Consider the following 25,935-nt stretch of genomic DNA (forward strand, 5'->3'; position numbering starts at 1 on the left):
AGTTCAGCTATAGCCTGTGCCCTGCCAGGGACCAACTGGCATGAGCCACCAACCAACCAGCAGATGACCACCACCATACTGGGCTTGGAAGTGCCTCGAGAGGCCAAGCGGCAAACTGAGGCTGCCTGCTGCTACTGCCGGGCTTGAAGCTGCTCACCAAGAGATACGGGGCACACTGAGGCCAAATGCTGCTTGTTTAGATTTTGTGAACCTTTGACTGATTTTAGGAAAGTCCGCAGCATGAGCCAAGACAGGCCATTTGTATGGAAAATCCACTGGAAGAGGTTTGATTGGGCCGTCATGTTGGGAGGGGCGGGGTCAGGGGTTTCTAGGCGGGGCAACCAGAGTTAGCTAAGTGGCCAGAGACTCAAATATGGCGACTGCCTGAGTCTGTAAGCTGGGTCAGGGAGGGATCAACAAAGGAACAGTGCCCTCTGCTAGCACTTGCTGTGTGGGAGAAGGCTGCTCCTCTAAGCCTTGTTTCGAAGCCAGACACTCCTCATGTGTCCCTGGCACCCCTCAAGCTGCTGCCCCAGAACTGGAGCCCATTGCGAGTGGGTCTGTCAGCAAGTAAGTCTGCACATGGGCCCCCAAGAGGAAAGTCTGTGATGTCTTCAGCCCTCCCATTTCACTCAGCCACAATCTCCACTGGTTTTCACAGCCAGAAGTTGTGGGGCCTTCCCCTGGAACACTGGGCTGGGGAGCCCAGTGTAGGGTCAGGACCCCTCGCTCCTCTAGGGTGAACCTCCACAGCTCAGATATTTCTCCTGATTCTCAACCGCCGCATGTGGGTGTGAGACCAGCCCGTTTAACATCTCTGCCCCTCCTACCAGTCTCAAGGAGGGCCCCCCTCTATGTGTCCGCAGCTGTAGGACTTCTGTTCAGGTAGTCTCCAGGCGACTGCCAATGTTGGCTATTCTATAGTTTAGTTGCAATCTTGTTGTAGTTGTGAGAGGAGGCAAGCATAGCACCTACCTACTCTGCCATCTTGACCAGAAGCCCAAGAACCCCTTATGTTTTAATGAGAATTAAATCTTAAGCTAATTTCAAAGAATCATGCAGTTAAATAGAAAATAAACCATATCATGAGAAAGAAGTATGACTTTTTCTGAGTAACCAATGGACATAATTAGAATCCATACTAACAAGTTATAGGGGTCTGATTTCAACTCAGAATAAGAACTTTGGAACAATTATAAATCTGAAACTCTTTTTCTCCAAGATAGCTCTCTCTCTCTCTTAGTAGAACTGCTTCTCTGGAGGCTGAATGATGTCAACTTTGTGCCTAATGTTGATTTTACATTGCCTAGATTGTTTCTTCTACTCAAGAGTGATTATAAATTAGGTCTGAATTGATAAGCCAGTGTGTTTTTTAATTACTTAAAAGAAAAAAATATATATTCTATATGTAAGCATAAAGAAAAAAAAAAAATAATTTATATATTCAAAAAACGTAAGCTAAGTTCTCATTCATCTTTAGTATGCTACATCTTTTTTTTTTTTTTCTCGGACTAATGGTCCAAGGAAGATAATCACTCACAATAGATAGTAATTATATAAATCTCAATAAGTACAAGTTTCTCTAAATGTTTACTCCCTACAAAACTCTGCGAGATAAGGGACCTGAGCTACAGCAGGTTCAGTGATAGGCTCATGCGTACAGAGCGCATGAATGGGGAGACAGCCAAGAGTTCAGCCATTCTGGCATTGGAGTCCAGGATTAATAATGACACCGCCCACTCACCAGTACCCTGTTGAGACGCCACTCAGATAATCTCAGAATATTAATGGGTGAATAAACTCTGGAACACTGAACTGTGATGTAGTTTACCCCTGTCATCATAATCTTTACATTTGTACAGACCAGGAAGGTAAATCAAATGTCAGAACATCCTTAAAAGCCAACGACAATTGCTTTATGACTCCAATGCAGTAACAATATCAACTTCCAGCTGCAGTCAAGTACAGGTTGAGGTCAAGTCAAAACCACCCCCGCTTTTTTTGCTTGCATAGCATCGACTCTGTTTTAGGTAATAATAATAAGCCACAGAATTGAGGAATTACAGCGTTTGGGAGCTGGAGGCGGCCTTGGGGATTTTCCATTCCTTCCTTCTCATTACAGAATGAGCATACTGGTTTCTACTGAGAGGATCCCATTTCGGAACCATGTTGTGGCCTTGTAACTAGTCTTCCTGACCTACTGGTAGCACTCTCATGTCCAGTCTTCACATCATAGCCCAAGGGAATTCTTCATGCCACTTGATCATCTCATTCTGCTCTTCAGACTCCTTCCAGTACTCCTCATTACTCTCAGGCTAGGTTGCAGTCTTGAAGTTAAAGCACCAGTTCTCGAAGACCTGGCCCCTGATGGATTCTAGTCTCAACTCCTCCTACTTGCTCATCTTGAACTCTGAACTCCAGTCACTCGGAACTGGAGTGACCTTCAGGACCCCGCCCCCTGCGTGCCCCCCGCCTCAGAGCATCACACTCTGGCCTCTGAGCCTTTACACATCATACTCCTTTGCTATGACAGCCCTTTCTCTGCTCTCTTCTGGCTGTCTCTGCTTTGTCTTTCAGAAGAAGGCTCTAACCTAGAGGTCAGGTTTATTTTGTTTAATTTCTCAAGCACCCAGTATAAACAAGTCTGCCTGTGTTGCTTCCCAACTCATAAAATATTAGGAGTAATTTTATTTCTGTGTGGACAAAGAATGCAATTAGAATATGCACAATAGTAGTATGATATCCCAAATAATTATATGGAAAGTTGTCATAGTTTATAAAAAAGAAAAACCAACACGTCAGTGAAACAAAGTTTCCTAGGATCATTGGGTGAGAATATGTTATTATAGCGTAATCCAGTGGTAATGTGGGTAATTATGAAACCTGAGTCAGCAAGAAGCAGTAATTATATTTAATGTGGGATTAAGGAAGCAAAAACTGTGCAATAACTTTTAGAATAATTTTCACTGAAAATGTTCAAAATAAAATGAGTTTCAATGCTTAAAAGAAGGAAAATAGTTCATCAGTTCATTTATGTGAGGGTTTGTATGATTAGAGGGAATGTAGTAACAGTTCTGATCTAGTAATTAACACAAAATAAGTGAGCGACTTTGGCTGAGTAAGATGTATGACATATTTGACTCTCAGGGCTAGAATGATATAGTGGCTAAAAACAGGGCTCAAATTCAGTCCTGGCTTCATTACTTTCATACTATGTAACCTTCAGTTATTTTGATCTCTCCGTGCCTCGGCTTCCTTATTCCTGAAATGGAAAGAATTATTTATACCCCATAGGATTACTATGAAAAACAGATGGAATATTGCATGCAAAACACTCAGCAAGAATATGACACATAGTAAGAGCTCAAGTAGCTGTTGCTGTTATAATTATTATATCTATTTACAATGAGGGAGATAGATTAGACGATGGAAAGATCTCCTCAAGCTCTAAAATTCTGTGCTTCTATGAAGAGCTCATTTCCAAATGATGTCAGATAAATGAGGTTTCACTGTATATTGGGCAAGAAATCAATATGGCCAATTTTCAATTGCGCACAGTAAGGTAAAGTGAGCAGAGCATGACTTACTCACCATTTTGGTTACACTCAATATATTTCTATTTGATCTTGGAATGCATAGAACTTTTTAAAAGAATATTTTCTATCCCTCTCATATTGCGTTTAGTCATTAAAATGAGTTTGGTCTTTCAGTGTTAGCCAAGGGAAAAGAAATAGAACAATGCTCGATACTGTATATATGGCATCTCCCTTAATCACAGTGATTTAGATGAAATCATCCAGCAACTGATTGGGTAATAGAAAAATAAGGCAAGGATAATACAGTTTGGGCCCAGACAATGGACATGCCTATGGTCAAGAGCCAGCAAGCATGACGCCATCTCCTCACAAAGCTTTTTCAGAATTTCAAGTAACCCTGGTCTATATGCACCTTGAAATCCTAAGAGTGAAAAAATGACTGTCAGGTGTTTTTCCCACAGATAGCTTAATTTTGAAAATGACCTTACCACAGAAGTGATATTTAATTAGAACTCTCTGGCACAATGGCTACAGCCCAAAATTATAATAGTCTAATTATCTAAACTCTCATTTATCATTTAAGAATGCTTTCCCACCTACCACATGCTTTATCATTTAAAATAGATATCTTTTTCTTCTTTTCTTCCTTTTTTTAGTGAAGAATTTGTTCAGTAGGACATGTGAACTCTTCAAAGGTAAACAGCTCCCCAAAAGCACATAGGACAGTAGGAGCCTGTGCTGGCCAGCAGAAGTAACATGACCTGTGAAGGCAGAGCCCCTATTGGAATCCAGGTTTCTCCTTATTGACAAGCTGTATGACTTTGGTATGTTACAGCACCTTTCTGAGCCTTAGTTTCTTTATTGGTAAACTGAGGATAATCAGAGGGAATTCCTCTAAAGTTAATAGAATCAAAGCTTTAGAGCTCCTCACTTGCGTAGCGTACGTTCATATGGTCATATGTTCACGTAAAATGTATAAAGATGAGACATCTCAACCGCAGCAAGCCAAGACCATCACCCCCTCACTCTGTTTTCCTCCCATCATATGTCGGGGTGCTTCAGAATGGCCTGTGAATTATTGGCATCTGGCTGAGGGTAAGTTGCTTTGGGGATACAGTAAATTTGAGTTTAGTGACTCTATGTGTCTGTGATCATTTCTGTATGTCGTTATTGCTGGCATCCTGATCTAAGAATGACTGCCGAGCATATTCCCACCGTCCGTTGTCATGCCACTGTTTTCATTTGATTTGGATATTTCTTTTTCCTAAAGAGAACCTCCAAAATATATTAATGTCAGGCCCCAGTAAACCTGTATCTGTGTCTGAGGATAATGGCACTTACCTCATACAACTGTTATGAAGATGAATATGGAAGTTTTTCCTCTGCTTGCTTTCTTTCCATTCTTTTACCTTCTCACTTTCTAAAATCATTTGCCATCAGAGTGGCAAAAATACCTACTATTGGTGGGAATAAGTTAAAAGGATACTACCCTCATCCATTTCTGGTAAAAGAAGAAGGTTTCAGAAAGCATTCTTGAAATATTATTTAGACAAAATACACAAGGCCTATTTCCAGGCCCACAGTATAACTTTAATAATGCACCCGAGAAATTTTTGCCTTTGTGGGTTTTTTATGCACTAAATACACACACACACACACACACACACACAGACACACACACACACGAAAAATTTACTCTTCTTTCATTAGACTTATCCTCAGTGAAACAGAACCCCCTCATTCTTCTCCACACTATCCTTCAAGAATAAGAACAAAATACACCTGTTCGCAGGATGAGATTAATGTAAAATATTTAGCATAATTTAGGAGCAGGGACTCTGTAGCCAGAATTCCTGTGTTTCAATTCTGGCTCTTCCTTTTCCTAGGTAAACAGCCTTAGACAAGTGAACCAATTCTTCTTTGCAAATGACAGAACACTGAGGACAAACCCTCAGAGAATAGCTCCCTCTATAGGTCAGGAGAAAAAAATGCCAGTGCAGGACACAGGAAAGGAGTGGTCAGGAGCAATAAATAGCAGGCAGACTACGTAAGGGCACAGAATCCTAGAGAAGAATGAGTTTCAGTGAGGGGATGGCCAACAGTGCCCATATCTACTGAAATCACAGAGAATGAGGACTTAGTAAAAGTCCGTGTAGACATCAGTGGCATCCTTGAAAGTGAGATAGAAGCAACAACTTTCCTGCTTGAAAAGGTTAAGGTGTTGGGGTAAAGAAGCTCCCCTAGGTTGGATAGTTAAATAGAACTAGAGAGAAGCATGCATGTTTCCTTTCTTTCTCTCTCTCTCCCCCTCCCTCTCCCCTTCCCCACTCCTTCTCTCTCTTTTTTTCTCTCCCTCCCTCCCTCATCACCCACGATAGAGATCAGTGCAGATTAACAGAGCAGATAGAGCCAATGGAAAAAGAAAGAAGGAGAATCAAGAATATAATTGTTTTAAGTTACCTGAGGACTGGCCTGGAGTAACATAGCTGAGAAGGAGAAGTAAGGGAGGGTCCTTCTCTCCTCCTGCTGGCAAACTCTTCTTCATCTTTTAAAACCCAGCTTAAAGTGAATTCACAAATGAAGGCTTTCCAGACTGTCCTAAGCCAATCTACCAAACCCTTATCTAAAGTCTCCCAGTACCTAGTTTATATCTCTTTTATGACACTTAAAAAATTAGGCATTATTTTATCTCTCAACATGTCTGCCCCATATATTAGATAGCAAATCTTGTAGAGCCAGGATCTATGATTCATTCATTTCTTTTTCTACTAAAAAGCATAGCACTATATTATATTAGTAGATATTAATAAGTAAATTAATTGACAGTAGGAGAGGAAAGAGGACCTGTTTAGCGCACTAATATTGAAGGCGGGGATATAGGCGCTGACACATCTTGAGTCAATATTCTTACTCTCATTATTGAAACACGGTGAAAACGAGAGCGCGATGGTTAGAGACAGGAATGAGGGATGAAGTAAATGGAGCAAGAGCCGACATGGGCAACCTCTGTAGGATCTGAGCAAGTCACGTTAGGGTTGCCAAGTTCCATTGTAGAGACCTATTAAAATGGATAAGAATGAGTCTGTAGTATGTCCATGTGGTTTTACGGGGTTGTTTTTCTTTTCTTTTCCTCATAGTCTTCTGTAGCTTAAAAGTAATAATAAAGAAATTCAGGTAGAGCTTGTCCAGAATGAGTCATAAAATATAAGGTAATTTGCTGTTCTGCGAAGGTGAAAGAATGCAAAAATGGATGTTGGCATCATTAAGGAATGTGACAGTCACGATGACAGAGAGATGAAGAGCTGTACTTTTGTGGCTGGCTTTGCAAAAGTGCGGATTATTGGCTCCAAGGTTGCAGTGTGAAGATGGAAGGGACTTGGTATCAAACAAAAAGTTTGGGGGTGGGGAAGAGAGTAGAAAGGAAGTAATGTTGTTTACTCTGATTTACAAAATAACCTTTTTTTGAAAGACTTGTCAGAAAAGAGAACTAGGAGCTGCTTTTTGTTTTAATAGGAAACCAAAACTTCTTTTTCTTCCAAATTACCCCTTTCCTTTGAGACTTGAACAGGTGAAAGAACTCATTAGAGGACGATGATAAATAACACCTCATACAGAAATTCCATTCATGGGAAGATCATGACACAGCATCGGCATGCAGAATATCTGTTTTTAAACCCACACTCTGTCGACCACCATCATTTGCTGTGTGCCAATAATGAGACAATAATTCCTAGGGGAAATAATGTGGTTTACTCGGGGCATTTATTCAAGCTTTAAAAAAAATTATCCAAAGAGACAGAGAACATACGAGGTTAATATTCAGGTGTTAATGAGGACTTAGTTATTGTGAAGCTTATGTTGTGCTAATTAAAAATAATTGCAGGGTCCTAGAATTAGGAGCTTTCGCGGGGGAGGGTCTCAAGGCCATGCTGTCTATGTGGGTTTCCAGCTTGGCTGTACCTCAGCAGTTACTTGAAGAAGTAATGAGATTCCGAGAAAGCTAGTTTCTCCAACCGAATGCGCCAGAGCCTGATCGAGATCAGAAAGTCAGTTTCATAGTTTCAAATGAGGAATATCTCTTCCCAATGGGGGAACATTTTTTAAAGCAGATTGAGATCAGAAGGTGGCTTCGTGATTATAGAGATCAGAGTAAGGAGGGCCTCAGATTATCCTATTCTGAGTACCAGCAACCCAGATATTCCCAGGGCCATTTCAAGGGCTGAGAACTACTGCTTCGCTTTTTCTGATATGTCCACATTTGCCATTAAAAGGCCTCTCTATTAATTCAGGGATAGAGTCTCCAGTAAACAAATCTCCTTTTCAGCATCTTGTCACCTGGTCTGTACAAGTCTATAGTAAGTATGTGGTCACCTTGGATGTAAGATACCAGGAAAGTAAGGACGTTCAAACTGTTGATGCTCACGTGGGGTGCTACAGCATTTATTAGCAAATGAACTATAAAGTTATGCTTCTTTCCACTTTTACATCAGCTTACTGGGGGCGAGCTGTTCCCTTTCTGTGCAGTTAGGGGAGACTGGTTGTGGCATTCCCAGGACAGCCTTCTGTATGAGTTTGTTTTCGACTTGTAATTAATATTCTAACATGTTTCAGCCTCGGCCGCTCCTAACGACTGTGTGCTTTTGACAGTAATAACAGGTGGACACCACACTCGTAGGATGCAGAAACGGGTGAGGAGAGCCGCCTCAGCACCCTGTATCAGCGGGGCTCTAGAGGGCTGTGCTTTGCAGTATGCAGAGCACCCAGCCTCCAACCTCGCACGCAGTGGGCCAAGAGTAACTATTTCATCGAGAAGATATTTGTTTCATTTTAAATCATAGTTTAACCAGTAAAGATTCATTAACATGCTAAATTGTTGGTTTTAGATTCTCAAGAATTTAAAACTGACTGTCAGAATTTAGACCTTATTTCATGGTGGCAAAGAGGGAGAAGCTATGTATGATTTCATTTCATCTTCACAATACCTTGTGAAGGAGCTATGGTTGCCTTCATTTTACAGTTGTGAAAATGAAGTTAAGGGGATTTTTCAGGTAGTAAATGACAGAAAGGCGATTGGAATGGAAATCTCGTAATTCCTTATTCAGTTATAAAACAAATGCGATTTCACTGTGTTACAGCCGTCCTTGACAAATATTTTACCACAGTGCCGTTGTTCTAGATACATGTTTTGCAAGAGTATTTTTAATTATAACGTAACTTATGCACATTATAAAGTCATGCGAAAAATACAGAAAACTATGAAAAGTTTTAAATCATAATCTTACTACACAAAGATAACCACTGTTGCTGTTTTAGTGTACTTCTTTCCAAATATTTTTTCTGCATAGTCCTCCAAGTATATTTCTTTGACATCATGTTTCTATTTAGAGTTTTGTATCCCATTCGTTTTTATTTTTTCGAGTGAAGTGAGGTAGCATTCTAGCTTTATTTCATTTAAGATTTTACTGCATCACCTTTCTGTGACCTATTTTCTCTCTATTTAAATAGAAAGGAAGAATTAGTTACTCTTCTAGAGTTAACTTCTTTCAGGATTAAAGTCATGCCTCTCAGCATGCATTCAGGACCAGCAGCATCAGCAATCACGTGGGAGCTTGTTAGAAATGCAGATTCTCTACTGAGTCAGAATCTTTGAGATGAGGCCCAGGAACCCCAATTTTAACCAGCACTCCAGGTGATTTTCACACATGATAGAATTTGGACTGAAATACTTAGTTTTCCATTTATGTTGATGAGTCAGAAGCAGGTAGTAGGCCTGTTGTAGGTTAAAGAGCAGAAGATACGCCCACTTATCTTACCCCAGTTTCCCTCACCCACATGCCTTCAGCGTCCACCCTTAGTCAATTATTGGGGTCAAAGTCTACAGTCCTCTTTAAAATGTGTGTATGCTCACTTAGAAATGCAGTGCGTATCTACACTTCTTACTATCCAGTCGTGCCTTCATATGCATGTGCTCCTCCTGGCTGGCCAACTAATCATTTATCAAAGTCAGAATAGAAGGAAGAATAAATACATTTTTAGTTTAGTTCTAAGAGCTTTTCTTAAACTTCTACCATATTAGATTATATGGACTAGAAAAGAAAAATACATTTTTTAGACCGTCCCATCAAGATAATTCACATTCTTGTTATGAAATAAAAATTTTGTATATGAAATTCAATTAACAACAGTTAATCAAGTCCTAAATTGACTGTAATTAAGTATTATAATACATGAGCTGAGCAATGAATGGCCTGGATTGTACAGAAAGACATATTAACAAGGGTGAGTCAACCTATGAAAAGACCTAAATATTAATTATAATATTATTGGTATTACATTATTATTATTTACATTAATCATAAAATTTCTACCTGTTCAATGTTTACCATGGGCCAGACATAATGTTAAGCAATTGATGTTGATTATTTCTTTCAATTCTCATAACACCAGGATAATATACTTACGATACCTATTCTGCAGACATCATTAAGTGAGGTTAAGTAACTTTGCCACTGTTTATAAATAGCACTTTGTGGAGTCAGAATTTTAACTCATCTGTTTTCCCGCAGAGCTCTCTTACCGCTTCTGCTTCAGTAGCTAACTCTGACTGAGAAGGAGATTCGTAGTATATCGCAGATAAAGGCAACCAACCCCAGAAAGGGTGAGCAAACTCCTGTGTCACACTCACTCGACCAGGTTTTCATGCAGTTGCTAAAACCAGGAAAGATCTCTCGGGATAATAGAAAGTCTTCCATGTTTAGATGGTGATCCGGGATAGAATATCACAGGTCTGAAGAATACATTCTTTGAACACTATGAAAGTAATGTTCTAGGACCAGAATAGCATTAGATAAAAAAGTATTATTTCGTGGAAAGTGAAGAGATATTTGGGTAGAACAACCAGTTAATAGGGTGATTGCTAATAACCGGATACCAGATGATAAGGAAAATGACTAAGGTGTTGGCAAGGGGAAAAGAGAATGCCTAATTATTAAATATTAGAAAACTAAGGTGAAAGGTTTTAATGGCAAATCGGCCAAAGGGACCAAGAGGAAAACTTTAGAATTTAAACAGTGACATGTTGGATACTTTTGAGCTATACACATAAATTGTAATAATCTGGAGAGAGCTCGTCAGAGATTACTAAGGCAGTTAGTTTATTGTCAGAGATTGTTGGTTTAGGTCGTTCTGGACTCCCCTTTCTTCCTGTCTACAATCACCTGGTCTCCATGTCCTGTTGCTTTTAAAAACACATGAATCAGTCCCATCTACTTTATGCTTTCTCATATTCTCATGTAGTGCTCGTCATCTTTCAGCTGGCCTGTGGCAGTAACCACCTAAATTCTCTCTTTACCCACTGAATCACTTCCCTAAAATCTGTTGTTTCACTGCACGGAGTTTTCTTTCCAAAACCTACATCTAATTATGGTGTCTTCCTCCTTAAAGTTTTAAAATACTTCCTCACTGCCTTTCATTGCAATATTCTTCTTGTTATGGTGTTCAGAATTAGAACAGCCACAGTTTATTATCCAAAAGACAACTGGAGTATTGAAACTCGACATACCAGTCATTACCCTGGGACTAAAGGTATGTGGATTCTGCATAGCTTTGTAACCACATCCTCTTCCGATAGTGCTTTATGCGTGAGCAATATCAAAATAATTTGTGAGGAAACCCTACCCCAAGGGCCCTTACTCTGTGTTGTTCACAGCTGCCTAATCCACTGCTCAGAACATCATAGGTATTCAGTAACTATTTGCAGAAGGAAGGAAGGGAGGGAAGAAGCATTCAGTAAATCAAAGAACTTTAGAATTAATTGTTTTAGTCTAGTATGTTGTTGAAATGAAATACAATTTAAGGTCTAACGTCTTTGGAGAGAGGAAACCATGGAAAGCCAAAGGGAGGCACAGAGAAGGTCGAAGAGGTAGGTAGAAAAGGAGGTCCCGGAGTCATAGTTCATAATTTAACAAAACAGATCCTAGAGGCCGAATTCAAGCACACTTTGCCAAAAGACTCCTCCACTTGTATGTCAAATAAATATTTACTAGAAGTCGTTCTTAGTTCTGTAAGGAGAACTTTCAGATTCGTCATAGGCATCAGTGTGGAGCTGTTTTAAAAAGTTTCCGCAGTAATATTTTAGAAACTCTAACTACAAAGGAAACATGTAAATGTCCATTTTGCATTTCTGAAAACAGGCGCCGTCTCTGAGCAATGTGCCAGGAGTGTGGGAACAAAAAGGAAACCAGTAAAACAGAACCTATAACTTAATTACATTCATGTCAGTTTTCTGCACAAACAAGATTTGATGTCACATAAAACACCTCTAACAAATAAAATGAAACAGGAACGTTTCTTTCCTTCTTCTTGAAATAAAAGAAAATTAAAAATCCCAGCTAGTTGAGGGAAATTCATACTGTCTATGCAAAAAATTGTGTGTGTGTGTGTGTGTGTGTGTGTGAGAAACAGACAGATGCAGAGATACAGAGAGAGTCAAACACAAAGACAGAGATTTTCTCTGGTCTCTCAGTTGATAGCCCAACAAAGCAGCCAATATTTGTGGCCTTCAAAATAACATCCCTTACAGTAAGAAGATGTTTATCTATAAACTATAGATTAAATATTCTTTTTCAGTGATTATAAATCCCAATGAAACAAACATTAAATTTAGTTACAATTTATTGATTGCTTTAGACTTTTTCCCAGTAAAAGCCACTCCCTCTTTGTCTGTTATGTCAGAAATGCTTATAGAGTAAGAACCGAAACATGAATTTAAATGTAGAGAAAATGCTTGTTCTAGCAAGAGGCCGCACTCCTCAACAGGTTGCCAGCGTTTGATATGTTGCTGGGGCATTTATCTGGGGAGCCATTTGTTTTGAGCTGTGCTCATGGAGGACGTTTCGTTCCAGCTATCTATGAGCCTTCCTGCGAAGCGTACAAACACCTAGGCCAGACGTCAAATTACTACTGGATAGATCCTGATGGCAGTGGACCACTGGGGCCTCTGAAAGTTTACTGCAACATGACAGGTAACTGTGCCATGTTTACATTTCATGAACGTTGCTTTGCTGTATGTTGAAAATAAGTGATATCACTGAAGTTTCTTTCTTCTGGGCTGTGTTTTTATCACAACACATAATGAGCTAAATATTACCAGATTTGTTAGGTAAATGGTAAAATGCGTTTCTAAAGCAATTATACCTTCCAACACTGTATCTTTTAGAAAATCTTCCTTCAGACTAGAACAATTAAAAATAAACATTTAAAATACTAGTATGTAGGGGGAAACCGCAGAGAGCGAAACAGTGAGGTTGAAGTCCACAGAAAGAACTGGCCCATGAAACAGCCTGGACCAAGGGGACTGAGCATCACTACCCCGCATCCAAGCATCACTGCCCGTGGCAGAGGGCGCTCGCACACTACTCTGGACCTTCTCCTGCTCCCCTGATTACAGAAGGAACCCTTCTGGACGAGAATATTTGTCTTCTATCACTCAAGGTAGTTATGAACGTCAGTGCATCAGGGGCCCCTAAAGGCCAGCAGGCACCACCTGGCCTTGCGCCACCTCTCATCCCTTTCTTCATCTGGAAAGAACATGAACTAGACATCATTCAGATAGCATGGTACGTACCACAAAGCTTGACTCGGGCTATTCCATTTCTAAGAGATGTATGTTGAGGAAGGGGAGGGAATGACAGCATGAGATAGTCTACAAAGTCTTCACATATCACTCTATGTCTCAAGGAATTGTACATACGCCTTATTATATGCCATTTCTATTAAACAGTAGAGCCGTCCCACTTCTCAGTGACCCAAATGTGATTCAGTATTTATCACAGTTGACTATATCACACATTTCAAAAAATGGGAGCAACACATCTTCTTTGGGAAAGAAGCAATGTCTTGGCAGGGATTGGTCTCTTTCCTTCTTCCTATTAAGATGGTGTGGAATGCAGGAGAGTTTGACACTTGTACAGACATAGTGAAATTTTTAAGAAAAGGAACCTCACTGGCAGCTCATATCTGATGTTAATTTGGGTAGAAACTAAAAAGAAGAGAGGATGTTTGAGTTAGAGATATAAATGTGCTAATTGTTGGCATATAAATATATGAGAAATGATAACATCACTTAGGGGAAGGGCATCTCAGGAATAAGCTCGTAGGAACTCGATAAAGATCAGGTTTCCGGTGATGAAATAGTCTGTGAGTGTGTAGGAGAATGTGACTAAGAGTAACGGGGAAGAGTCTCTAAGAGCATTTGGGGGAATAGTGAGTCATCCATGTGGAAGCTGAAGTGACCTCTTGGGTCCGAGAGAATGATAGAGATTTGGAGGATGGAGAGTGACTGTGAACCGATGCAGACGCACACAACGTGAGGCAGTGAGCCAGGAGCTGGGCAGGTCGCAGCGGGCTGGGTGCAGGGAATGTGGCATGCCACAAGTGACGGACCTCCCAAAGGACCTGCTCGGGCAACTTTGCGGAACCACGGAATGGGCAGTTAACCTAAACTCAGGGACGAGCAAAATCTTCCATGAGCTAAGTCTTGAAGAACAAGTTGGTGTTATGGGGCCCAGAAATGGGGAGAAGAAAAAAATAGATCAACTTATGAAATGCTTTGTGTTGGATGAAAAGCAGTTGAAACTTGATTCTGAGGAAAAGGCAAGCAGTTGATGATATTGTATTTTTAAAGCATGACTTCGGTGGCAGTGAATAGGGTTCTCCAGAGGAGGCCCAGATGTGGAGCAGGGCGACAAGTTAGACAGCCCCGTTGTTGTAGTCCAGGTGTTGAAACAGATTCAGAGCGGCGGCCATCAGGTAAGGAGAGGCACAATCTAACGGATACTGAAAAAACTGAGTTGGCCAGACCGTGGCTGGTGAGACAGGAGTCGAAAAGCTTGGCAGGTTTCTGCCGCGGATGACCCGTGCGGTGGGCACCGAAGGGCAGGGGCACATCGGGACAGGACAGGACTTGGCTCTGTTGCCTCCAGGGCCTGGAATTCAGCCTGGTGGAGCCGCACTGTGGGCACGTACTCTGCAAACTCCCTGTAGTATCTGAGCACATCAGTTAATCCCTCTCTCTCAGTTTCCTTGAAGTAAAATAAAGAGTAGAAATTGGAATGAGTTGATGATTTCTATGCTGCCTTCCATTAAAAAGAAAAAGGAAAAATTCTATTATTACCATGAAACATGAAAGAAAACTACCACTACTTACAGTCAAATAATTTAGAGACGAAATCCTCTTGCCTCGAAGCAGCTTGAATTTACTCGTTTCTTGGCCAAGTTTGACATAAATTGGCAGTTTTCACTTTTTTTTCATAAGGCAGTTCCTCTACTGTGCAATTCTTTGGACTGTCTACAATTCAGTGCTACATCGCTCGTAATTTAGGGGGGTTCCCTGAATGACAGAGCGTCTGAGGGACTGTACAGTTGACACTGAGGAAAGGCGATATTCATTGGGTCCGTTAGAGAAGAATTCATCATTCTGTGCAAGTCAAAGCCTGGTTTCCTTTTTCAGACCGTAGGGCACATTATGAAGTGTGGTTGTGGTTCTCCTTGCCTTCTTTCTTCGTTTTTATCATCTCCCTGAAAATTTGGTATTAAAAACATAATTTTTATCAATGTATACTATCATGTATTTCTAATATTTACCTGTTTTATTTATACATACTTCTAACATTTCAACTTCTTGTTTCTAGTTCCTTAAGATATTTACCAATATTTTCTAGAAACCTTGAACTTTTATATTTAAAGCTTCATGTAGTTCTTTCTGCCCAATGATTAATAACAACAGTAAATGAAGCTAGATCCAGCCATTATCTTTGGAAATTTATTGCTTATCCCTAAATCAAAAACAATGTTTTTCTTAATATCCTATACTCTAATTTATGTCATTTATAACTCTCTTTGCATTCATATTTAATTTTAAAAATTTAAGTAATCATTTGTGCTGCATCATGTGAAATTTTAAGTCCAAATAAGGAACACCTCCTGCATTCTTTCTAGCACGAGTTTCGTAGTTTTATCAAAAAGCCATTAAGCTTGTTTACATAATTTGTGCTTTATAAAGCCCTGGGATTTAGCTGATCAAATTCTATTATCCTCTGTAATGGTAAAAGCTATTCATGCCTTTTTAATCTAATATTCATAGAGAGCGCGTTACTCAAGTTCCTAAGCGCTTGCACTCAGTGATATTTTATTTATTGGTCGGCTTCTCAGAAGTTTCAGTCGTGCGGTGGCGGCCACTGGAGCGGTGCACTTGCGTTCTAGGGGATGGGATCATGGACCTACCTGCCCCACTCCTCCCCTCAGCAAAGCAAAGCAAAGCAGTTTCTTCTCTAGCATATTTATTTTCTTAGCAGCTTACAGTAACACCTGTTTATTACCTCACAGTGTTTTGGGGTCACGAGTTTGTCACTGGTTAGTTGCTCAACTGCTCAGGGTCTCACAGGCTGAAATGAAGGGGTCAGCAGGGCTGCGATTGCATCTGAGGCCTGGGTTCCTCCTCCACGGTCATCCGGGTTGTTGACAGCTTTCAGTTCCTTGTGATTTGAAGACTATAGGCTCCACTTTGTGGCTGGGTATTACCTGTGGATTGCTGCCAGTTCCTAGAGGCTGCTCCCAGTAAGATGCAGTAAGAGGACCTCTCTGACGTCTAGACTGTCTTTCCAGGGCTCACCTGATTAGGCCATGCCCACCCAGGATAATTACCTGTTCGATTAACTCAAGTCAACTGATCAGGAACCTTATATCTGCAAAATCTCTTTACCTCTATCACATAGAGTAACGTATTCACGGGAGTGATGTCTCATCCACTTTTAGGCAGTAGGGAGCAGAGGGTGGACACCAGGTGGAAGGAATATTGGGGGCTGTCTTTCTGTTCTGCTTACTGCACCAATTTATGTGCCTCTGCAAATTACATATAATTCCACCTACATTTATTTTTTCCTTTTGATAACAGTGCCACATTTAGTTTTAAAATAATTAAGCTTTATTATATTTGCCTTATAATTTTTAACATATTCTTTAATTTAGGAAATTTTTAAAATGTAATTAGCCAAAGATAAACATTGCTTACCATCTATAAATAAGAATTACTAACATGTTAGGAAATGTGTGATAAAGATGTTATATTTTATACTTGTAGCCACAAATATATAAATATATTGTCATAATATATATATGTAGTTGAGGGCAAACTAAATGTCAAGCACTGTTGTCAGTAGATTAGATACATTAACTCATCCAATAATTCACAATAACTCCATGAGCTAGGTAATATTATTCTTATTTCCTTTTTTTTTTTTTTTTTTTGGATAAAGAAACTAAAGCTTAGAGAAATTAAATCCTAGTTCACATACCTTGTAAGTTATGGAGATTTACTTATTGGACAGGCTTCATAGTTACTATGTGTGTATACATGTATATATATTCATGTGTGTGCATGTGTGTGTGTGCAAACGTGTGCATGTGTGTTCATCTGCATAGTCAGATGTGCATACAAACAGTGCTTGTCATTTTGGATTCTGTAGTATGATTTGTAATATGATTCCTAAAATGAGCATGTCTTATTCATATCTTTTTATTATCATCAAAACTTCCTTACATACTCTGAATTCATTATCTGTGTTTTGGACATTTTTGCTATAAACTATTTACTTGTTAATTGTCCAACTAATGCCTTGGGGTTTTTTCATCAGAGAATACATTTGAAATCAAATCAGTATGTAAACCATTAGGCAGTTATTACCAATTTTAGCTATTAATTTAACTACAAGTATTTTCTCTAATATAATTTTCTGTGAGCTTTGTAGAATAACTTGTATAATTCCCATGTACCTAGGTTAATCATCTCTTAGGGTTTGCACCCAATTTTTAGGGTAATTTAAATTCTGTCTCCAATATCTACTTACTCTTTCAGTGTAAAATCTTAAGCTGAATCTAACAGAATCTGGTTTGAGACTATAACAAGATTGAAAGGAATTATATTAGGTATCATCCGTAATATTTAATTTGATGATTATTCGCTTTTTGCAAGAAACCCAGCTAGAAATGAGAACACCCAGCTCTCCTCTGTCCGTGCTCATTAACGTCCACAAGTCGGCTCCCAACCCTTCACGTTCCTCGGTGTCGTGACTGTTTCTCGGGTGTGTTCCTGGCCTGCAGTGGAAGCCTCAAAACACTGGCTTCTTCCACTGTGTTCCCTCCACTCCCTTCCAGTTGTTCTCATCAAAGGCGGTCTCTCTCCTCTTTCTTCGTCCTGACCTAGTTTACCTCCTCTGTCGTTAACCCATGCGCAGGTCAGCTCTGTCGTCTCATAGTCGCGCCGGCTCCGCTTTGTCCCCTCCTCACAAGCTGTCTCTGTTACAAACCTCAGCAGCAGCTCAGCTCAGCGCCCCTGCTCCCCGCGCTCTGCTACTTCAGCACCGCACAATCAGTATGAATCTTTGAATTCAATTCTGTTCTTGCAACGTCCATTGAAAATCTAAGAACCAGCTCACTGATCAAACACAGCCCGAAAAGAGCTCTTCCTCGAAACTGATGATCCACTCGCCCAAGTGTCCCTTCTGGATTTACGCTCGTATGTCACAGCCCGTCTACCGGCCAGGCTTTCTTTGAAATCTCCTCATTGTGTGTCAGTCACAGCGGTAGGCTCATACCACAGAAGTTCTCAAATGGCTTTCGAACTTCAAATCAAGAAAGGTAGAAGGAAACTCAGGGAGGGAGTGCAGGACGCCATGGACGCTTCAGAGGATACGGCTTGGGGCCACTAGCGGGCATCTCAGAGCCGCCTCTGGGGCCTCCAAAACGGTACCCCAGGTGCAGAGGCACCCACCTTCAAATATTTTTACATACCTGCCTAAACAATATTTTAAACACACTGCCTTTCTGGTGCTTTAAAAGCACTGCCTATGTTACGTGATTTCCCTGCTCTAGAGCTGAGAAGGCTTCCCATCGTCTCTGGCTAGGGACTATTTTTTGTTTGTTTGTTTTTTCTGACATTTGAGGTCTGAAACTTGTTCTTCTGTCAGGCAGGAGGGAAAAAAACACATCTTGGTAAAATCAGTTGAGATCAGCTCATGGCCTCGTGATCAAAACCAAAAGGCACAGGAATAACCTGAAACTTATTCACTAGGAACTGGCTAAACTTAAAGCCAGTGTGCCTATGTTTCTGCCTCTCCGAACCCTACAGTGTTCAGGTTTGTGGGTCACCTTTCATTCCTTCTGAGTAAATCAATGTCCATATCACAAGGTCCCTGGCAGTTTTGTTGGGAGAATCTCATCTCTCTTTACTTTATGTCTTGGTCTAATCAATATAACCAAGAAAATTAAACAATAAACTGCACCATACCACATGTTACCTGAACTGGCACGTATTGGAATCATATTTCCTGGGACTGACTTAAACTAAAAGCCCTAAAACTCCTCCGTGCCCCACAGAAAGGACTTCTCTGAGACAGCGTTTGTCTCATTTATAAAGAGTGAGAAAATGACTTTGCAAAAAGGTATGCCTGTGGACGAAGTTGTCAAAAATCTCTTTATCTTCTTCTGTATACAGAGGACTTTATTAGGACTGACCTCCCTTCACGTAACTAGTAATTTTATATCCTGGTTTTTACTCATTTTTAGCACAAAAAAAAAAAATCAGCATTAAAAAGTGAGGCTAGGAAAAAACTTGCTATATCATCATCATCATTACTATTATGATTTCTTTTTTGCTTTTATATACATCTATTTATTCTATCTTCCCTGGAGCCGCATTTGTCCCTTCTGCTTCTAAGCTCACTTAGTGCCCCTCTAAGTTTGGAGACTCAGACAAGGCAGCATGCCGCTGAGAGGTGCAGCGAACACCTTTGCTGACCCGGCGGCAGGGTGTGAAGGTGAGAGCAGGGAGTTTATTAGGACATCGTCGAGGCAAGCTGGTTACAGCATAGAGTCTGACATATTCTGTTCTCAGTTTTTAAAGGACTGTAAAATACTGGTGGGCATCTGGCTGCCGTTTCACTGTGCTCCTGCCAGACCGTTTGCTCTCTGTCTGGGGCATGCTGCTGTCACAGCACCTCCCTTCACCACTCCAGCGCTTATCCATCCAGGAACTCCCCGCTCTTCCTTTACGATGGAATGCACGCTTCTCAGCCCACTTCTTCCTCATTCTTGTTTTACTCCCTCACCTGGCTGTAGCACATCCTCTGGTAGCTTCCCGACCCTTTAATACAACCTACCCTTCTCTCTAGAAGTTGGAAGAACTTTCTTTTTGTCCCAGGTGTTCTGAAATTTCACAATAATATGCCTTAGAATGTGTCTGATTTTATCCATTTGCTGGGTGCTCACTTTCACACCAGCAACTCCGTACATTTTTTTATTTTGTTTGTGATTTTGTCTCTTCTGATTTTTCTGTTCTCTGTTTCTTGAACAACATTTCACCAAGATTTTAAGTCAAAGAGCTCTTTTTTGTTCCTAAAAACTTAACTTTTAATAGCAGTCTAGTATTGCTTCATGAATGTAGTATCTTTTCTTATACCTCAAGGATAATACACATTTTTCTCTGTCTCCTTTTATTTTCTCTAAATTCTTTATTCTGCTCATTTTTCTCTAATTTTTCTCTTCTGACCTGTAAGCTCCTCAGCTTTCCTCAGACTCCTGATAATTATTAGCCATGTGTGTATTATTAAGAATGAAAGGATCTTATTGACTTTGAACTTCACTCTAGATTAGAGTGACCTTATGTCCCCACTGGTGTTCCCAGTATTGTCCCATTTTTCTTCTCTTGCCCTGATGTAATTACTAATAGTTCTCCCCTTTACTCTCAATAGTGTCCTGGTTTTTAAAAAAATTATGTCTAATGTACATGTGTATATATATATATATATATAATATATATACTCTAGCTTTACTGGAGTTTTTAGGAGGGAAAAAGTTAGAAGCCAGTGTTTATTCACCATCCTAACCTGGATACCTCTTATTCATTTTTAATTCCCTAATATAATACCATAAAACCAAATAGCTTTTTAAAATACATATTTTATAATTTATTGAAATTTTCAAATTTTTAATATCAATTAAAAATTTCCCCTTTTTAAAAAGGAAGTCACATTCTTACAGTATTTATCATTGATGCTCTATGACAGGTAATTTGATAGATGTTTTCATCTATAGCATTTTATTTATTCTTAACAATAACCCTGAGAGGTATTTGTGTTCCAATTTTGAAGACATGTGAACTGGGACACAAATATGTTTTATTATTGTCTGAACAGCCAACTGATTATACATCTTATCATCTATGGGTGTATCTGTAAGACAGTTTACAAAAAGCTATTTATATAAAAAGCATAGGTTTGAATGAAAGGCTTCCATATCTTTTAGTGGTATCAGTTTATCATTTTTCCTTTTTAATAAATTGAAACATTCTGAGAAACCCTCTGTTCTTATAATTAAAATAATATGTTATTATGACTAGTATTATTTAAATTTTCCCTGCTCCTGGTTTCTGGTGAACTAGAGCCGAGGCTGTGATCAGAAATATCTGTCTTATTCACTCCCATACCCAGCAGTGTCAGGTATACAGTTGGCACTAATAAATGCCCTGCTGTGAACAGACCCATGCCACTTTGGCTTTTATGGTCGACATGAGTCACCAGCAATAGTTAGAGATAGATGAGTAAGTATGAGTAATTTCGCCATCTGAGCACTATATAGGAAAACAAGTGGGAGACAAAAGTCCGCCCCACCTGCAATTCGATGAATGTTTATTAGCAATAGGCTCCGAAGTTGTCTCTGCAACCTGTTCCGTTAACTTGGAAGTCCAAGCTCTGCCCTTTCAGGCGTTCCAACTGCTCCTTATGTGGATGCTTTTTTCACAGCAAATATGAAAACACTCTAGAAGCAGGATTTAATTTACTTTATAATTGGGATCAGGCAACTAGAATCCTCTAATTCAATGAGTGAGACAGAACTGTTTAAGAATCCAGCCTCAGTCACCAATATGAAAAGTAAAATGGTAAAAGGTTTCCTAGATTCATTTGTTCTTTTCATGCAAGAGTTAGAAGAGTCTCTAAATTATTTTAGCCAGTCAACTAATATGAATATCATTCATTTCACCAATAAAAATCCATTTCCCATATGTAACTAACAATTGCATTTATTTATGTCAGTTATCAAAACATGAAGTCCTGACACAGATAAATATAACTTACACATTTGTATCCACCTCTGAAATTTGATCTTTTAATAAAATGCTAGCCAATCACCTATGAAATGTGTTCTTGCTTAGATCAACCTTTGGATGTAAATGAACTATCTAATATGCATGCAGTACATCAAATTGTCCCTGTGTATGTATTTCAAAAGTAAATTACGGACCACAAAACATGTTTGTTGAGTAACTATCCAGATTGCCTACCAAATATTTGTAAAAGGAACTCTGTTACTTTAACATTACTAGTATGTTGGTTATTTGTTGTAAAGTGCACGAGTTATTGTCCTAGTAATAATTATCATTTATTAATCATACTTCTGAATCACTCTTGGTGGGTAGTAACTGCAATTCCAGACCAGCTTGGACAGTGTTTTCCTTTACATTTTGTTTTGTTTCTTTCCTCTTTCTCATGTCCTCTTTTGCACAGCCTTCTCCCAGTGCTCTGCCTAAGATAGGAGAGATCTGATACGCTAACGTATCAATGTAATACGTTACCTCTCCCAGTGGTATTTTCATTTCAAAGAGAATAACGAGAGGAATCAAAATATGGAAAAGATATTTTTAAACAGAGCATTTTCAGGCACTTTCTGAATCATTTCTATCCATAACCCCAGTTCTACCTGTATAAACAGAAAAATAATAGCCCACATGATTTTTAAAGGCTCTCCCACGTGAAGCTTTTGTTTCTCTCTTTGAGAGCTGGTATGCCACTATTCCTGTTAGCTACTCTTACTTTTGCTTCGACATTACTTTACATGTCTTTTTTCCCCACTCCCTTACTATCCTATTCTGTACACAAAGACTAGAGGAAGATGAGATCAGAGAAAAAAATTGAATTCAATATGACATAGAAACAAAATATGAAGGAACACACAATGCAATAGAATGCTTACTCCCTCTAAAAAGAGAATTATCTGTTAGCATCATATTCCCACCACCCCTACTCCCAAGTTCTGCCTTCCCTTTGAAAATTCTAGATTCTCTTTACCTTATAAGGTTCGCATTCCCCATATACAGTACTCATTTTTAATATCTTGAAATCTTAATCTTCATTCCTATTTGAAAGTAAAATATTTGACTTCCACATAACATTTGGATATTTCCTCCATCGTGGCAACACACTGTTAGGGTCTGTGTATAATTAGGGGTAGGTAAGAACCCAGCTAGCTCAGAAGCTTCTGTGGATGCTGTGGATTTTTGGCATTATGTTGCTTGTCTGCATGATACAGTTTTGGTTGTCAATCATTATAATTCCATTTAGATGGTTTTGGTTAGTAGTGGAAAGTAAAAGGAAATGGTTTTAGCTACTTAAAAGAGGAGATTAGAAAGAAGTTGGATTTGGAGGAGATTCTCTGTTAAAACCAGTGATGTTTCCTTTCTTCCGGTTCAAGCCCTGGGCAGAAACTTTATGAAAACATGCGGCTAGACCATCGTGGCCCCACTGAGCATCTGACTCTACTGCTGTGTCATTAAAATGAATTTCTGGTGCCAGTTCAATTTGCCTTTACCTCCACAGACATAGTCCTGTTTTCATTGATCGCTCTCCCTGTCATGACAGTGTAATAAAGGAAAGAAGAGAACAATGTCCGAAAGTAGTCAATGTGTTAAGGCTTTCTTTGTCAGTGTTCCTATATCATGATGTTTTAACAGACAGCGAATCTGTTAAAGATGTTCTTAGATGATAATAGTTGTGCTTTAAAGGGATATTTTCTTTTTGCATCAGTTGAAAAATATTTCATGTGTAAACGATTTCTAAAACATAAAAATTTTATAAGCATGGCAAATTCAACTTTAATAAAATTTTAAAAGAAAGCATTTATATCACAAAATTATTATTTTAAACGCAGTGTAACTCTTCCATCTTTTGCCTTTGCTAAGCCTGGAAAACTTATAAGGCTTGTGACCTTTAAAACAAATTCAATTCTAGTTTCTTAGTTTCTTGCTGCAGTTATTTAAGATTACTGAATATTTTTAACAAATATGCAAAAAAATCAATTCTGAAATATTCTCACAAATCAGGTTCTTTTAAGATAATCTTTAAGTCACCACTTGGACTTCCCACGTACTTTAATAGATCCTTAACTGACATGGTTCCAAATCTCTAATCCTGGTCATCATTCCTTTTTTTTTTTTTTTTTACATTTGATGAACTCTATGATTTGAGTAGCAGTAACCTTAACGGCAGATATAATATAGTGAGTTAGGCATTTTCATAGCATGAGCCCCAATAATGATACTTGGAATACTTCCTAAAAACATTTTCTATTACTGTCTCTTTTTCAATCAGCTTGCAAAATGATTTTGCTTATGTTATTTATATTATTTATTTATTTGATATCTTAGTCATTCATCACCCATATTTTGAGCATCCAAACAACAATAATAAAATGGTAATATTTAGCAAACACTGTATGCTGGGCTCTATGCATTATGTGCGTAACCTCACGTGAGGTGGAGAGTGTTGCCGTCCCTTTTACGTGCGAGGCAGCGAAGGCTTAGGGAGATGACTGGCGTAAAGGCAGATGTTATTAAGTGGGAGAGAGGATACCAGGTTTGTGTGACTTCGCAGGCCGCCATCGTTGTCACTGCATTCCTGATGCCATGCTAGAGTTATAGCACACTGGACAGATGTGTGAGACACATCCATATCTTTAACAGACATTCAATCTAATTCAAAAGACAAAAATAAAAATATTATTAACCATATTTAGATTTGAATAACTTTTGACAGTTGTCAAAATTGAAAGCTAATTTTTTCCGTAGGAAAAATGTTCATGATCATTGAAATACACGTGACCCATGCTGTATACAGTATGTATCTAAAAACTTACACATGCTAGAAACTCCTTAAATAAATATTTCTGATTGATCACAGAAAATACAATAATGAAGCATAGCTATTTAGACATATAAATGAGTTATGGAATATGATGTGAAAATATGTACTTTTTTCTCCTTATAATGGAAAAGATGAACTAGGAGATTTAAAGGGGAATAAAGGAAGATATAAATAATTTTGTAGCTTATTAAAAACTTAGAAGTTTATTGAAATTCTTTGCTGATAGACTTGGTACTTGCAGAAAATTTTTATAATAGCTTCTAGTTCCAAACAAATGAGAATATGTAATTGACAGCCCACCGTAATAATGAGAATCGCGGTGCCATAAATTAGCTTCGCAGCCTATTCTTCATCCTGAACAGGTTTACACTGGCACTTGTAGATTGCATGTTCTCATTGCAAGTGGCATTGAGAGATTACATTAAGTTGGTTATCGATCATACTGTATGGGTTCACTTTACTAAAATGTAATCTCTGTTTCAACAAATCTAAATCTGACAAAGTATGCCATTTTCATGCCATATACACTCAGCAAGGAGTTATAAGAGAGATTTAGAGGTTAGCTGAGGCCCCAAACTCTGGGCATTTCATATCTAACCTATAGTGTTGTTTGGAAGTATGGAATTAAGTGATTTATATAAAAATGTTTTTCATATGCTGATATGTAAATATGAAACTATGGTACTCTGAAAAATATAGAACAAGTGTCACTAAACATCTGGTCTCTACAGAGCACTCTGGAGAGTACTGCAGTGGGTAAATATTCTCTCTAGGGATTTAGGAATAAAGGGAAGCCTCTGTGATAACAGTCACTTATATGTAGCAACTATGACAAGAGAAAAGAAAAAACAAAACAGCTTATACTCTTCCTCATTTCTAGCTTCTCTTATCATGTCATCGTCTTTACACATTTTTCCTTGTAGTATGTGAGTCAGTCTGGTTCCATCCTTTCTGAACTAACCCTTATCCAACCCTACTCTGCCACATGTACAAGAGGAGCTAGAGCCAAAGGTACTAATATCAATCTAGAGGTCTCCATGCAGGACGATTTTACATGCATTTAACTGCTGACTCTAATTCCTATAGCCTACTTAATCACTATTGCCACCTCTTATTTTTCTTTCAAAAATTTGTTATGCGGAGAGAAAAACACATTTGTGTATCCCGGGAACTTTAACAAGCAGATGCCCAGGATGCCTCACGGTGATCATCAGTGCACTGCTGGCATTATGATTGTCTAGGGACCTTCACTGTGGAAGAATAAGAAGTGATAAGACCCTGGGAGAATGACCCATTAACTAAAACTCAGTAGATTGGTGTATAAAACTAAAGAGCCATTAATGTGATTTATAATGAGAAATAATTATCCA

The 25,935-nt window shown here is 39.0% G+C and overlaps 1 protein-coding gene across 1 annotated transcript in view; it reads left to right on the forward strand.

Annotated features, from left to right (window-relative positions):
* CNTNAP2 (contactin associated protein like 2) overlaps positions 1-25,935 on the forward strand; it is a 1,200,002-nt gene that overhangs the window by 574,680 nt on the left and 599,387 nt on the right. Inside the window, exon 12 of the mRNA XM_011365532.2 lies at positions 12,440-12,559. Coding sequence (XP_011363834.1) covers positions 12,440-12,559 — 120 coding nt within the window. The remainder of the gene's footprint in view (positions 1-12,439; positions 12,560-25,935) is intronic.

This window comes from Pteropus vampyrus, unplaced genomic scaffold (genome assembly GCF_000151845.1).
Source record: "Pteropus vampyrus isolate Shadow unplaced genomic scaffold, Pvam_2.0 Scaffold112, whole genome shotgun sequence".
NCBI classification, from domain to species: domain Eukaryota; kingdom Metazoa; phylum Chordata; class Mammalia; order Chiroptera; family Pteropodidae; genus Pteropus; species Pteropus vampyrus.